The sequence below is a fragment of the Mauremys reevesii genome, linkage group 2 (genome assembly GCF_016161935.1).
Source record: "Mauremys reevesii isolate NIE-2019 linkage group 2, ASM1616193v1, whole genome shotgun sequence".
Classification (NCBI taxonomy): Eukaryota; Metazoa; Chordata; order Testudines; family Geoemydidae; genus Mauremys; species Mauremys reevesii.
This window is the reverse complement of record NC_052624.1, coordinates 36,816,720-36,833,705: the sequence shown is the minus strand read 5'-3', so window position 1 is coordinate 36,833,705 and position 16,986 is coordinate 36,816,720. Positions and strand designations below refer to the sequence as shown.

The 16,986-nt window shown below is 39.0% G+C and overlaps 1 protein-coding gene across 10 annotated transcripts in view; it reads left to right on the top strand.

Moving 5' to 3' along the window:
• Window positions 1-15,268, top strand: part of MLLT10 (MLLT10 histone lysine methyltransferase DOT1L cofactor) — a 271,019-nt gene extending 255,751 nt beyond the window's left edge. For all 10 annotated transcript variants that reach the window (XM_039523898.1, XM_039523897.1, XM_039523896.1 and 7 more), the window contains 7 exons: window positions 2,745-2,899; window positions 4,728-4,916; window positions 5,578-5,666; window positions 5,807-6,156; window positions 11,052-11,154; window positions 11,780-11,992; window positions 13,482-15,268. In XM_039523898.1, the coding sequence (XP_039379832.1) occupies window positions 2,745-2,899; window positions 4,728-4,916; window positions 5,578-5,666; window positions 5,807-6,156; window positions 11,052-11,154; window positions 11,780-11,992; window positions 13,482-13,526 (1,144 nt within the window). In that variant the 3' untranslated portion in view covers window positions 13,527-15,268. The remainder of the gene's footprint in view (window positions 1-2,744; window positions 2,900-4,727; window positions 4,917-5,577; window positions 5,667-5,806; window positions 6,157-11,051; window positions 11,155-11,779; window positions 11,993-13,481) is intronic.
• The last annotated feature ends 1,718 nt before the right edge of the window (window positions 15,269-16,986 follow it).

The following is a 16,986-nucleotide window of genomic DNA, read 5'->3' as shown; positions in this document are numbered from 1 at the left end:
CTTAAAGACTCTGAGGAATCCAGTGGTACCTTTTTGTGGATACAGACTAACACGGCTACCTCTCTGAAATTTTTTGACTTTTGAATGCAAATCTCATGTGTTTAAGGTTTTTTTATGAAATAATATTACTAACTACTTCAAGTGCTTGCACATGTCCATTCCAGTGTAGGGTGTGCACACCCTGAGCAGTTGCCAGAATTTTTTCCCATCAGTGGTATCCGTTGGGACCACTTTGCTCAGGCAATCCTTCTCCTAGTGATTTTTCTGCAGTTGTTATTGTAAATAGTTGTTACAGCTTGATAGGAATTAGTTTAGTAATTTTAGTAGTTTTTAGTATTTAGTTCCGGATGCCTCCATGCTTAGCTAGTGGAGTCATCTGCTTCCCTGGTGCTGGGGCAAGACTCAGTGGGTGGGTAAGTCTGTGCCTTTGAGTGACCTGCACTCAAGCTGTCTTAAGTGCCGTGGAGAATCTCGTAAGGAATACTGCTTCCAAATTTGCAGGGACCTCAGATCCTGAAACAAAAAGGACTGAGTGGCGAGACTAAAGGTCCTCCTCATGGAGGCAACCTTAAGACCTGCCTTGGAGCTGCACTTGGACTCGGCACCGAGCACCTCAGCCTCCGTGCGGAGCACTCCTCCCACAGCTCAGGATTTGTGGCACCGATGGTCTTCCTCAGTGCCTAAGAAGAAGCATCATTAAGCATCAAGAGAAGAGCCAGTCCCCGGTGCATACCAGCAGGGTCGAGGAAGTACTACAGGCCCCAGAAGACTGGCTGTTACTTTTCACAGCCACCCAGACAAGATCAGCAGAGGATTCAGGCACAGACCCTCTCTCCCATCTTCCTTGACTGGTCCTGTGCAGCCTGGCCTCAGACACTCAGAGTCTTTGAAGCACTCGTTTTGACGAGACACTCAAGGTTGGCATTGCCATCCCTCTACATCGGATCCAGTTACCCCCTTGTTCTCCAACTGCCTCTTCCACTTTCTGGTTGCCTGAACTCATATTACTTCAGATCGCTACGTTCTCAGCACAATAGAACTGGATTGCACCATCCAATTGCTGTCTACCCCACCTTCCCATCCCACCCTCCCCATCCCTCTTCAGGGACCCTTCTCACAAGCGAATGTTGGAACAAGAAGTTCAATCCATCCTTCGGATGGGAGCCATGGAAGAGGTTCTGTTTCACCCAACAGGTTAGAGCTCCTATCCTCCCTGGGACCTGAGCCATCTCCCATCAAAGGTTACAAAGGTGCTCGATGTTACACCTTTCCTGTAAAGTAGCCTTCCTAGTGGCCATCACTTCAGCCAGAAGATTCTCAGAGATCTGGGCCCTCACATCAGAGCCCCCGTATATGGCCTTCTTCAAGGACAAAGTCCAGTTACAACCACAACAATCATTCCTCTCAAAGGTGGCCTCACAGTTCCTAAGCAATCAAGCAATCTTCCTGCCATTATTCTACCCTAAAGTGCATGTGAATAGAGAGGAACAGCGCCTTCGCTCTTTGGAAGTTAGGCCGGCTCTGGCTTTCTACATACAAACGATCAGACCATCCACAGATCTGCTCAACTGTTCATAGTGATAGCGGAAAGAATGAAGAGTCTCCCCATGTCTACACAGAGAATCTTATGGGCATCCTGCCCCCAGCTAATCTGATGGCTCACTCCACAAGGTCTCAAGGTTCCTCTGCTGCTTTCCTAGCATAAGTCCTGATTGAGGACATCTGCAAGGCAGCAACCTGGTCATCAGTCCACCATTTGCAATGCACTATGTCATTACCCAGCAGGTTAAAGACCATGCCAGCTTTGGCTGAGCTGTCTTGCAGTCAGCCTGCCCTTGAACTCTGAACCCATCTCCTGTACAACTGCTTGTGAGTCACCTACCTTGGAATGGATATGTGCAAGCACCCGAAGAAGAAAAAATGGTTACTAATTTTTCTGTAATTGTTGTACTTCGCGATGTATTGCACATGTACATTCCAAAACCCATGCTCTGTCCCCACTTATCAGAGGCAGTTGGTAAGAAGAAACTGAAGGGGGAGCGTGGTTGACAGGGCCATTTATACTGGCACTATGAGCATGTGGCACCAGGGGACTCTGGAACTGACCTGACGGATACCACTAGGGAAAAAAAATTCTGGCATCTGTGCTCAGGGCACGCACACACCTACATTGGAATGGACATGTGCAACATTTCTTGAAGAAGAACAATTATGGAAATATTAGTAACCGTTTTTTCTACTCAATCACTCGCTATTCAAAAATTTCTCTTTACATGGGTTTTTGGTACAGGTCACATATCAAAATTACATGTGACCTATGTACTATGGGAGAATGTCATAATTGTAATGATTTTAATCAGGCTTCATATTTTGTATTTCACCATTGTTTAGATGTTTTTAGATATTTGATTTATATATAATTTATTACTATATTGAGCACCTATTTCCTGTTCTAGCAATATGTGCTCTTTTTGAGTTAAATAAGATCTGTCTGTTAGACATAAACTTCTAGTGCAGCTAAACTGTGCATCTGTTTTCTGTACACAAATTCCCAAACTGCTGTTTTCTGTTAAAACCTTGGTGATGAGAGCTCAGAGTTCCTAGTGGCTTTGAGAAGCTTAATGTTGGAAGCTCTGGATTATGTAGGTGCTAGGGGCTAGCGCAAGGTACGAAACTTTATGGGCCCTTTGCTAAATACATTTTCTTCCTTCCTTTAAATGTGTACATTACAATGTTTTCAACAGATCTCCTGTAAGCAGCTTACAGATTCGCTATGATCAGTCAGTGAACAGCAGTGTGGAAAATTTGCCCCCGGTAGCTGCCAGCATTGAACAGCTTTTGGAGAGGCAGTGGAGTGAAGGACAGCAATTTTTGCTAGAACAGGGCACCCCTAGTGACAGTAAGTGTTCATGTTTTCTGTTATTACTGGGCTTTTTTGTGTGTTGGGCAGTGTTATAAATAATTATCACCCAGTGAATGCCTAAGTCTTTTTAAACAACTTCTTCACCATTTTATGCTGCATAGTTTGTAACTTCTGTTTTATACTGATTATTATTAAGGCTTGGTTCCTCAATTGTGCTTTATTTTATGTGATGCTGATATTCTGAAATGTTTCTTTAGAGCTTTGTTTCTGGTATTTTTAGTATAAACTACTGGTTTCAGTTGTGAGAAACTCCATTGTTTTTCACAAGTGTTATGCAGGTGTCCTACAGTGCTTTTGTATTTTGTTTATGTTCTCCATTTTTCATGCCATTCTTGTACTGAGTTATTTATTTTTCAAGAGTTGTGTTTACCAAAATGAAATAACTGAAAAGTGAATACAGATACAGCTTAACTGAGGAAATAACACTGCTTTGTATTTATTCATAATCAATGAGAAATCAATATGAATAAAAATTGATTGAATAGTTTTAGACAAGATATAAAAATCATTATTTTGTCACTTTTTGTGTGTATATGTTATTGAACATGCTATTCTGGTTGTTGGTAGTGAGTAAAGTGCCATCTAGTTGGTACTTTTATGAATGGTACCCTGACAAAAATGCTAATTGTGAGGAAATTCATGCGGGGATAATCCTTTAAACATGATAGCTGGAGGACAGGTTTAGCTAAGTCTTATTGCATCTCATTTGGGTGCTCTGAGGGTTCCTTTGTATGTTCTTGAAGAGGAGGGATAAAAAGCTAAATCCTTGGGAAATGACCAGATGTGTCCATACCAGTAGACTTGTGTCTGTCGTAGGCCCAGAGGTCATGTTAAACAAATACAATTTGGTATTTAAAAAGTGGCTGGCTATCCCTGTGACATGACAGCTACTCTGTAGCCCTAGTTGGGTCATCCATGTTCTGGAACAAAATCAGAATTTGAGGAAATGGTAGAAGCTGTGCCTGTTCAGATGATGATGCGCTTTATCTGCAAAGAAAGGGTGGTAACTGCAATGCTCATGTAGTGCTCCCTGCTGGGTGATCTATAGATCGACACTGAAAGCAGCTGGAAGATTTGGCATCCAGCAAGGTTTGTGGTGACTCAAAAGAATAATGAAAACAAAAACCAAAAAAACCATAAACCCGAATAAAGGGTTTTCATTGATTACATAAATTTGCAATTTATTTGACAAATAATTCAACGGTTCCTTTTGCACATACTTTTCCTTTGGGTTTTTTAAAAAACAATAATCGTTGACTACATAAAAATAATGCATATATTTCAGATCTTTGATCTGCTCTTAGAGTTTTTAGTTGTATTTTAAACTTCATAAGCCAAATAGAATAGGCATTCCACAACTGCTCTGTTACCTGCATGTCATTAAATGAATCTTGTTTTTATTTCTTTATTGTTTTGTTATGGCTGTGTTTACAGAAAAAGCACATTGTACTGAAACTTGCTCAAAATCAACATAAACCCTGATGGTGCAACTGTCTCTGCATGGAAGTAAGGGTCCATCCATGTGGATCCACAATTGCATACATCTGACTTCAAAGGAAAATTTTTAGCATTTTTTTTATTTTAATACATTATTAATTAATTATTTGGGGTGGATTTTCACTTTAAGTGCTATCTTAATTGGCAATATTAATTTGCAGTATGTAACTAGGGATGCTAAGGATTTGTACAGTATTTAAAATTCTAGCACATGACATATTGTGCAATCCTGAGATATTTTTCTTAAAGAAAAAACTTTGAGTGTGACTTTAAAAGAGATCAGATTTATTAGTCAATTGTTTTCTAGTTCTGGGAATGCTGAAGTCATTACACCAACTTCAAGTTGAAAATCGACGGTTAGAGGAACAGATTAAGAACCTGACTGCTAAAAAAGAGCGCCTCCAGCTATTAAATGCACAGCTTTCAGTTCCCTTTCCAACAATAACTTCAAACCCTAGCCCATCTCATCAAGTACATGCATTTCCAGCACAGGCTGGTAAGTAGAGAAAAATGTTTCCCACATTTTGCATAGTACTCTTATCAAAGTAACCTGAAGACTCTTTATGTAAAAGGCCTATTTTACACCTATTTGGCATGAATGGGAGATATGTGTGTGTACAAAGAGAACAGATCCAGTATAATTAGTGTTGTTTTTTTTTTAAATGATCTGTCTGGTGCGTATAATTAATCACTGACAATATTTTTGTTGGAGAAAAGAATGGCAAGTTTATATTGGATTTGGGGATTTTTTTCAATATAAGCTTTCCCTGAATAAGCTACTTTGTGCAAACTTGTCTTTTACAAAAAAACAATAAAAAGTAAAAGATTTGAAAAGCTTTCACAAGAGAAAAGTTTCCCCTTGTTTTAATATGTTTTTAAAGAAGCATGAGAATTATACAAATCATTGTTGTTTATGTCCAGGCATTTTCTTTTTTACTATTCAGTCTTGAGCCCATCCATCACCTTTCACTAGTTAGTTAAGCTAATATTTTACCTTTGGGTTGTGATTATAAGAAATGAAATTTATGTTCAAGTTTTGTGTATTCTGTGTTTAACATCAACGTTCTGCTGAAATAAATTATTCTGAATATTTTAATATTTAAACATGTTACATGCAAAAATTAAACTTCACTTTATTTTTTAATTAATCACTTTAGCACATAGCACTGATTCCTTGAACAGCAGTAAAAGCCCTCATCTGGGAAACAGTTTTTTACCTGACAATTCTCTCCCTGTATTAAACCAGGTAATTTTGTTTTGTTTTTTATTTTTGTTTTTCTAACCTTGTTACAAATTAACTTCATCTCAAAATCCTTGTGCTGTTCTGTTCTGTTTGAAATTCTATACAGCTGAGGGTTTTTGTTTGTTTTTTTTTTTTTACATTAGGAGATAACCTCCAGTGGACAAAGTACCAGCAGTTCATCAGTTCTTTCCACTCCACCACCTGCTGGGCAGAGTCCCGCTCAGCCAGGCTCAGGAGTTCAACAGGTCAATGGTGTGACAGTGGGGGCACTAGCTAGTGGTATGCAGACTGTAACATCCACCATTCCTGCAGTGCCTGGTGTGGGTGGAATAATTGGAGCATTGCCAGGTAACCAGCTGGCAATCAATGGAATTGTAGGGGCTTTAAATGGGGTGATTCAGACCCCTGCCACAATATCCCAGAATCCTTCTCTCACTCATGCGGCTGTGCCACCTAATGTAACACATCCTCTGCCAACAACACTAAATAACAGGTAAGAATCTTACCAAAACGTATTTGCTTTTTCTTACTGCCGCCATACACTATGTGCAATACTAGCTTAATTTGGTTAAACAGTTTTAAGCATAGAATTAATTTTATTTAGCATTTCTTCTAGCTTATTAATGCCTGACTAGATTCTTGTGTTCTGTGTAAGACCAATGTTAAGAGGACAGGAATTTAATTGCACTATGGATAATGAAGTTTAAAAGTCAGCAATATTCTGTTTAAAAAGAAACAATGCCTGCCATACAATTTTTGGAGCTTCACTGACTATGTTAGTTAGGGTTCATCTATTTCTGCCTTTTCCATTTGCTTCTAAATATGTGTTGGTTGATCCTTTTAATGTGTCACAATGAGCCCAAATAGGTTCACTCAAAAGAAAAGTAGTCTTAGCTAGAGTAAACTGTTTTTCCAGTGGCAATGAAGTAGCATTGAAAATGATGTTAAGTTATGGTGTTGCATTTATCCCACATGTAATATGCTAATATACATACAAAAAACTACATAAAAAGAGCACTTATGTTGCAAAGTCAAGCACTCCAAAGTTAGAAAATGGTAGATTAAAAAGTTCCGGTCCTACCTTAATTCTTCCCTCTTGCACAAGTTGGGCAGCATTATGGTTACACAGGCAATCATAAATCTGGCACTTCCTAACTTTTGAGTGTTTGATTTTGCAACCTAAATAATGTTCTTTTAATGCAGTCTTTTTGTATGTAATTTCCTATGGGTTTTTTTTAAGAAAAAAGATAAAAGATTCAGTTATGAGCATCTGTTAACAACCCCTCTCTCCCATCAAAATGCATCATAAGCAGGTTTTGAATCCTAAACCTTCAGGATTGCAGCACATATCGCTGGAGCTATGGGGCTAACTATGTTAGTTGGCAACAGGAGATGGCTGTTATCCCAGAGGGAGGATAGACTTGGGAGGTAGTTGAGGGGAGAGGCCAGCCTGGTCCTGTTCTCTTTCTTCCTGCCCATCCACCCCACTTGGGAGTTGGGAAAGCTCCATCCCCATGTGGGCTTCCCCCAGAGAGTGGGCACAGAGGGAATGGGCTTTAGGGTCTTGACTGGGGCTATTTCCAGGGGTAGGGGAGCATCCCAGCTTCATGTGGTTGTCCCAGAAGGGGGCATTGGCCACTGGGGCCATTTCTGGGGGAGGGGAGACCAATTCCAGATCTCTTCTTCTCCCCCATCTCCCATGCCTCCTTGCTGTTGACTATCAAAACTCTCACTTTATAATGGAAAGTGTTAAACAACCTAAATTTAGGGCTTTTTACCATACCATAATTTTCCTTTCCCGTGTATAAAAGTGGGGTCCAAATACTGCCATCTTTTCCTCCATTGCCAAAATCTGACCATTTATTGTGTCTGTCCAGATCCTGCAAAAACTCTTGTGCATGCCTTCCTCATATCATACTTTAATTACGGTAGCCTGCTCCTCTACAGCCTCTTTGATACACACATCACCCACTTCAGTCCATTCAAATGATGCTGTCAGAATTCTATTTCTTGCCTGTCAATAACTACATACCCTCCCCTCTTGGAAACATTTGGAAGAGTCTCCCTTCTCCACTATTTTAAGTTTCAACTTCATGTCTGCCCCTTCCAGGTGGTCTGTAACCCCAGTTACCTTACCTTTATTCCTTTCTTATTACCCTTTTCTCTTCTGCTCCCCCAGCAAAGCCAACTGCAATGCCCCATTCATGCCCTTCTCCCACATATATCTCTCTTTTCTTTCACGTACTGGTTGCTCATCTGTAATGTTCCCCCTTTCTCTTTCAAGTTCCTCCTTAGGACCCACTTCTGCCATGTAACTAACCAACTAGGACATCCATGTAGTCACACATTACAAAAAAACAAATTCACCCTCCTTATTACATTAGAGCAAGCACCAATCCTCACTGATGAACCATATAATCTTATTAATGACACTGGTGTATTCCCACCCTATTCCTGCTGTCTTGTTTCTCCCATGTTTGCTTGCCTAGCTTAGTTTGTAAGGGATCGTATTGTCTCTTCGTGTTTTCAAAGGATTCTGACACACCTTTGGGGGTAGATAGAAAGATATATTATTTCACATATATGAAAGTACTTTACAGGTGGTTGAGCCTTCAGAACTACTGTCTCTGAAAATATGCTGAGCACTGTTTTGTCCTGTCCACTTTTGCAGTTAAACCATGTTCAACACTGGTTCAGCTACACCTACACTCATTACCCTGTATCTTTTCCGTACTAAGCACCTTTGGAAAAGTCTCTCGCTTTTGTACTACCACTTATACAGCTGACCCAGTGGGAGTGCTTATTTAGGGTTTGTCTTCACTACCGGGGAGATTGACGCTGCTGCAATCAATGCACCAGGTGTCGATTTAGTGGGTCTAGTGAAGCCCTGCTAAATCGATGTCAGAGCACTCTCCGGTCGACTCCAGTACTCCAGCTTCCCGAAAAGATTAAGGTAGTCGACCGGAGAGCATCTCCTGATATTTAGGGTGAATTGTTCCTGCTGGTTAATTACAAACGTCATGGATCTGAGAAGACAACTTTATGTGGGAGATAGGTAGTATAACTGAAGACCTCTGCATGCATGTTGCTTCCACAAATCCACACAATTCTCATTACTGTGCTGCTTGGGAAAGCTATGAGCTGCAGCAGAAGTATATGTTGAAGTATTTCACTGGGGGAAAAGCATTCAAAATCGGAGGCTGGGTTAGAAATACATTAATAGAAGGAGCCCCACCCATACAACAAGCGGGAGGGTTAAATGATTGTTGGAATGAAAAGGAACAATCAACTTTTTCTCCAGGCAAAGGAGATTGTGCAACGGGAAGTTTCAAACTAATCAGATATGTTAGTCAGGCCTACAAAAAAGTAAATCCCTATTCCAACCAGGGAAAGCACACCCTGTTAGGAATCCCAAGAAACTTCCCTTTCCTGGCAGCTTTGGGAGGCAAGCTTATCTTCTTCACTTGGGTGTTTCTCTGGACATTTAATTCTCCAGCTATTGGGGAAGAGGGGGTGCATTTGCTTGTTTTCTCTCAACCCTTATGTATCAGCAGGTGACTAGATCAGGGCGGGGTAGGTAGGACAAGGGGATGAAGAGACAGAAATTTTTTTTTAGGGAGAAGTGAGACCCTAAATATGTGGGAAGAGGTAGAGCACATGATATATGGAGAAAGAATGACAAGAGCAACAGGCAATAAAAACAATACAGAAAAGGATACATTGTAATTATAGGAAAATATGTAAAAAGTGGAGTGAAACCAGGAAAAGAATACTAAAAGCTAGATACAAATATGTTAAGTTACATTTAAAATCATTTATTAAATAGTTGATTAACATGAAGTACAATACAGAATAAAAAGTACACAAAGAGTTTTGTTCCTTTACATTCTAAGAGAGTTTGTTTGGGAGGAGTGGTGAGAGGACAGGTATTTTTCAACCCAAGCTAGTTGATGTCAGGCAAAGTTTTCAGGCCCTGCTAATTCATCATTGTCTATTTGTATTCCATAGCACCTAGGAGCCCTAGTTATTGTGTCCTGTTGTACTAGGCATTGTACAGACACAGAACAAAAAGACTGGCCCTGCCCCAAAGAGCCTACAATCTTAAGTGTAAAACAAGAGATATCTGATAGGAGAGCACAATGAGACAGCATTGGTCAGCTTTTTAGGCAATGGTCTCAGCACCCTAGCCATCATGAAGTTTTTGTAGGCACCACAGCAAACAAGATTTTTAAGCAAGGATTTGAGGGACGATAATGAGGTAGTTTTGCAGATGTTGATGGGGCCTGCTCCCTCATGAGTGACAGCATGGGAGAAAACACAGAGGTTCTTGTTTGAAAATTTAGCAAGTGGGCAATGGAGGCTGACATCATGGGCTATTCGGAGGTAGGAGTCAACATGTCAATAGCAAATGAAAGATGATAGGTAGCATGGGGATAGGTCTGTGAAAGGCCTTCAGAGTGAAGACTAGAAGCTTACATTTGATGTGATGGAGAAAGAGAAGCCAGTGGCAGATTTAAAGAGGGGGTAACGTGGTCAAAATGAGAGGCTAAGAAAATAATGTTTGTAGCACAGTTCTGAATGGATATGTGGCCAAGATAGCATTTGTCAAAGCTGCAAAAATTGCATTTGTAAAAGCCACAGAAAAATATGTTTTACTAATTGAGATGTGAGATCATGAGAGCCTGGACAAGAGTTTTAGCTGTGTGGATGGATAGGAAAGGCCAAGTCTTAGAGACATTATATAGAAAGAATCTGTAATATTTAGACATACTCTGGGTGTGAGGGTTTAGAGAGATGTCCAAGCTAAAGATAAAACCCAGGTTATCAGCCTGGTGACAGGTATGATGGTGGTGGCGTCCATAATGCTTGAGAGAGAAGGTATTGGGGGAAGTTAAGGGGGAAGGATTGAGAGTTCTGTTTTAGCCATGTTGAGCTTGAGCTGATGGCTAGACATCCACAGGGAGATGTTAGAAAGACAGGCTGAGATTTCAGTTTGGACAGGTCTGTAGACAGACAGATCTGTAAGTAGTCAACATAAAGATGATAGTTAAATTTGTGTTTGTGGGTGAGATTGGAGTATTCAGGCATATGTTAGTAAAATGTGGGTAGCTGTGGGCATATTATAGCTGTGTGTATATGTTGTTTACTTTGCTGTCCAACTTGTGCAAGAAATAACTACTTATTTGCTATTGGTATTCAGTGGGATATCTTGCAATATTTAATCAAATGCTATATAGCAAGTGAGCGTTACTTATCCAAAAGTCTGTACATGGTTTGGGTTTGTAATTTTGCTAAAAGGCTGAAGTAAAAATGATGATCAGACCTCCATTAGTCAAATAAGCTGCACTGTTACTTGCAGAAACTAAGAGTTTGGTCATTGCTTTGCAGTGCCTCGGGACTAGGATTACTTCCTGACCAACAGAGACAACTTCTGCTCCATCAACAGCACCAGCAATTTCAGCAGTTACTGAGTACTCAACAACTCACATCAGTATGTCCTATATTTATAATAGAATTAGCTATGTTCTCTGTAAGCCTGAGCCAGGACCACTGCTTTCTGAAGTATAGACAAACTCCTCAGGTTAATACAAATATTAGACTTGTGCAGATTAACTCCTTGATCATGTCTGCTTAAAAATTTTAATTTTCAAAAATATGGTAGTTTATTGTTCAATTGTCTGCACCTTTTTATAGCATGGAGAATATGTTCATTGTAAATAATGGTTTGCGCTGAAGGATATATATGCCACTTGGCAGCTGCTTGGAAATATTTTAGTTTGTATTGGAAACAGCATGAGTTTAATACTGTGCCAAACATATTTGAGACCCTTTTTTGTAAGAAAAGGATATCAAATCTAGGGGCCTGCGATAGAGGCTTGCCCAAGCCAGCTGGCTCAGCTGGACATCTGTTGAGCTGCTGACATTAAGAAAGCTTTAAGAGGCTCTCTTCCATCCTCCACGTTCCTGTGGAGCTTTATCATTGCAACCCACGTTAACTGGAGTGTGGTAAATTGTGGTTATGTTGCAAAAAACACTAGGGTAAGAAAGGACCTAGAAAGGAGTGACCATTTGTTGAATGATTGTTGATTAGAATGTTCTTTCCTTATATTACCTAGGAACAACATCAGGCCCTTCTGTTTCAGCTAGTGCAGCAACAGCACCATCAACACCAGCACCACCAGCCTGAAGTGCAGCAATTGCAGATCCCAGGAGCAGCACAGATGCCCATAAATAACCTGCTTTCATGCACTCAAGCATCACCCCTTCATACAACTACTACCAACCCATTTCTTACAATTCATGGGGATAATGCAAGTCAGAAAGTGACAGTAAGTGTATTTTCACCTATAGTGGCATTTTCAGTGATATAATTAAAGGAACATTGTGCCAAATTCAGAGGCAAGTCTTAAGGGAAACCAGATATTTAAGTTGGTGTAACCTATACCTTCTGTCCATACAAGGACTTACATACATTTAGGCTTCCTTAGACTCTAAGCCACTTACTATAATGATTGCTATACTGGATAAGACCAATGGTCCATGTAGCCCGGTATCCTCTCTCTAAGAGTGGTCAGTACTAGATGCTTATGGGATACATGCAAGGAACTCTCTAGTGAACTTCTTTCATCTGTCTTTGTTTAATTGACATATTCAAAGCTTTATCGTCTTACTTTTTCATTATGAAACCGATGCAGTCAAATCACCAATCACAGCTGTAAGTGTTTCACTTGGTATTTTCCAGGTAATGCCTTAAATGAGTAAAAAGTAGGTACTTAAGTCAGTTGACATTTTGCCTTGCCAGAGTTTTGTCTCTAGCCACTGTCACTTTCTTATTTTTCCTGCATTAGCATGATGATATGAGCCTCCTTGTGTGCTGCTCTGGGAGCTCCCATGCATGTGCGCTCCTAGTCACTGAGTGGAACAAGTATACCTGCTGCCATTTCACAGATTTTTTTTTTGCTGTTATGGATCTTTCATTTAGGAAATTAAATAATTTTATTTATTTTAATATACTTAAGATCTATTCATTTCCCCATAGCCTTTTAACAAATTGTTTTAAGTGAGGCCTTACTTACCTTTTAGATTAATTTACTTGTCCTAGTCACAAATAAATACAGTGTGGATGCGACACATCCAAAAATCTGGGATTTTCCCAGATATATAATAGCAGTTGCCTGTACCTGCAGATACAATATAAATCCTGATGGTCACTATGAAAGAGGGGACAGAAGACATGAAAAGAATGGGCAGAGAGAGAGAGAGTGCATGTGCGCATGTTAGAGAACTTCTGGCACCAGGGAAGGGTTGGCAGGGAGTAGAAAGTGTATGTTGTGTGGCTTCAGGAACAGTGACTTGGAACAGGTATTTCCGTGGTGAGAGTTTTTTGGGTCCTTAGATGGAATTGTTTTGACATGGTGAAAATCCCCTTCCCCCTCTCCATGAAGCCTGGCAGATCAAAAGCAGCAGGAAATACAAAGCAGGGTTAGATAGCCCCAGAGAGAGATCAGTAGTTTGGATCTGTTTCCTGGTGGTAATTTTGGAGGTATAAAATACCTTTGCTGTAATTACTTTCTTCTTTCCAAAGTTTTGTTTCCATGGCGTATGAATACTTTTATTTAAAATCCAAACATTTTGCTAAAATCATGAGACAAAATTTCTACATTTGATTCTTTAGCATAATTATCTAATCTTATCTACTTTTGTGTCCAGACTGTATTCCAGCCATGCCTTTTCATTTATATCTAGAAGTTGTAGAATTTAGCAAATCTAAAATACTGTCCTGTTGTACAAGTGTTTTGTTTTGTTTTTTTACCACAGAGGCTTAATGATAAAACTGGATCGGTTGCATCTGAAAAAAGTTGACATTTGAATAATATTTGAGAACTGCATATCCTGCTGTTATAGCACTTCATCTAGCTGTGAACTGCGGATCTTCATTTCTGCAGATATGAAGAAATGCAACAAGGACCTAACTGCACAGCAAAGAATTAATCTTCATAAGGACATTCTTCTAAGGCTTTGATCTATTTTCTTGTTGCACTGAAATGGAGCTACTTTTTCAGATTTAACAGACACTGCAAGAAATTAAATTCTGCAAACCATAATTATTTTGTCAGTATGACAATACTAAGTACAACTACACATTCAACCCTGGAAAATATTCTACTTTATGCTCAAGTAGTTGTTCTTATTATAAAGCTGGAGGGCTAGTAAACTGAAAATACTTATTCCAGTCACACATTACTTGATTTCAGAACAGGAGTCTTAGCAAACAAACCAACCTTATCTCTGCTGCAATTGCAAATGCTTTCAGACCCAGGTTGTAATTGGCAATGTGGATTTCCTGTTAGGTGTGTGTGGCATTTTGGGATCTGACTCATGATATAAAGAATCCAATTCTGAACTTGTCACGCCATCACATTTCTACTGACTCTAGAGTGAATTTTGCCAGAATAAGATTTTCAGGGTAGAGTCCAAAGGTTATTAATGTTCATTTGGGTTTTGGGAGTTCTAAGGTTGCTGGACAAACCAGATCAGTTTAAATGGATTTTTTTTTTAACTAGATGAGAAGGCCATTTTGGAAAGTACTGGTGGTGTTTGGCCTAAACTAAGTGCCTGTTGCTACCTCCATTGTGTTGAAATGGCTGCAGACAGCTGAGCATGCACTAGACAAGTCCTTGTAAGCAGCAGAAATATTCAACATTGCACCAGCAGCCTTCCCCATTGTTCTGCCTTTATTAGAAGTGTTAATGCCACTGTAGATAGCTCAGGCAAATTGTTACCTGGGTCACTTTTTTCACTAATAAATTACCAAAAAAGTGAGTAGATATTTAAACATTTCCCAGTGAAATATACCAGTGGTTGAAACGAGTGAACTTATTGTTAGAACATTTTCACTTAGGATAGATGATTTCATGGCAGTGTGGTAGCGTGTAGATAAAAATTGGGGTAATGACCACTAATCTGTATTTAGAAATGTAAATTATTAGTGAAAAACGACCCAGCTGTAATTAGACCTCCACTGTGTACTTAATTGGAAGAACATGTTAATTCTGCAATATGTCTCTTGGTTAAACATTGCACAGTTCTTACCTCATTTCTGTAAATAAGGTTTTTGTGAATCTGTTTTGTATTGTGAGGAATTCATAAGAAAACATTGATATTTTGATTTGTAATATTTCTAATTGGTAGATTTAATCAAATAATTTATTTTTATATGTTCAGGGGGATTTTAAAAAATTGTCACAAATCACTTTTGTGGATACTTTACAAAAGTAAATCAGTGTGGTTTATTTTACTTATTTAACCCACTGGTTAATATTCTGTAACAATTTGTACAAATGATAAAATTAAAATGGGCTGTTATTTTGCTTAGATGTAAAATTCCAAGAGTATGAAAAGATATGTACAGAGCTTTTGTTAATAAATTTTAATAATGTTCATAGTGGTACACTTCACAGCTGTGTGAGAGAGATTCTTATAGAAATTGGAGGATATTCTGTCCTTCCAGTTCTATTAATATTCCATGATTGGCTGGATTTTAGTACTTGTTGCTACTGTAATAATCAGATATCAAATTATACTAAAGTTATTATTTACAACAACCAGTTTCTTAATGTTTTCTTTCCTCTCTTTAATTTTGCTTGCAAAATACACTTTGACACTAATATACAATCTTTTTACTGTAAAAAAGGAAATGCATTTTTGCTTATGTGATCCACTGTAGCAGGTCACCAGGCTGGTGTCTGTGCCCTAATCACAGTATAAATTACCTATGGTCAAATTTTAAAGGCATTGGTCTCAGCAGAGACACTCCTGTTAAGAACTCCAACTGAGCATAACTCCTAGTGAGATCTGTACAATAAATCAAGTACAGAGACATTTTGTTTTGCCATTGACTTCACCAGTGCCAGGCTTATCATATGTCAGGCTACAAGAAAAGCATTTCATATTTGTCACTATTAAATTTATATTTTAAGGCATAAGTAGAAAGGGCAAGCTTTCAACTTTACATTTATGAATTTCTTATCATTTAAAGTTTCTTTGACGCTAGACTTTTGCATGGAATTTCTTTATTTTTATATTTGTTAAAGAAAACATCTGAATAGCCAATCTTTTCTGGAGCTATTTGTAAATGAACCCATTTTTAGAAGAGCTGCATCCTAATTTATCCTCAGTTATCTCAAATTTTGGGCCATGTCACAATTAACACTTTATGTATGTTACTTGTCTAGAAAACATCTTGTGGTTGGTAGTGTTAACTAAACACATGGAAAGATCCTTTGCTCCACCTGCCACCTCTCATGGAGGGTCTCATTCTTGAGGGCCTTATCTGAGTCTGCAACTTCCTGGATATGATGGCTCTACCTACATTATACTGTCTTCCACGAAGATAAAAGTGGTACTTAAACTTCACCTCCAAAGTCAGATTAAAATTTGGTACTTTCACTATACCATGGCCTGTGTTTCCTCCAAAGTCCTATCCTCATCCTTGGGTAGTGAGGTTACATGTCTTGACTGTTGAAAGCTTATTAGCTGCTACATGTAGATTGCCTACACACACAGTTATCCAGGAATAGTGATTTCACTATAAATTCACACCCTAGCTTAATCCAAAACAACTTTCACATATAGACAAAGCCATAGACTCATGCTATTTAAAAAGCCAAACTATTTGTGACTTTTGGAGAAAAATCTAGGGATCAGGACATCTCAGCTCAAAGAAACAAAGACTGTGCAGCCAGTAATGTAATAAACCAGTTCACATTCCTATATGTGAATTTTTAGAGTTAATTTAACTAGGTGGGTAGTTTCAATAGATTGTATCTCAAATATTAAATCTGTAACTTATACAGAGTTGTTTATACCTTTACAAATGACTATTTTCTCAACACTTCATAGAGATGTTGGATTGGCAGAGCAGGACTCCTCAGTCTACATCCTTATGGAATTTACTTTTAGTCTGCTACAGTGGGGTCATCCTCATCATATTTCACATAGCAATTTGAAAAGCAACATTAAACATTGACATCCAGGTTTACCATCCGCTCTGTGACTTCCCATGCCATGGAATGAATCAAGGTTGTCTCATTGGAGAAGGATCTTAGAAGGCAGCAGTTCACTAGATATGCCAGGGTTCTGATGTATTCTCCACATTCACATAGCAGGCTGTCCATTTGGGTAGTAAATAATGCAAATCCTACAATGGGATGCTGTGAAGGCAATGTGATAGAGAAAAAGTAGTTCTTAACTAGTAGTAATGCTTGTACTCCAAATATATTGCCTCCAAAGAGTCAACACTGTTGTCTGTGTGATGGACCTC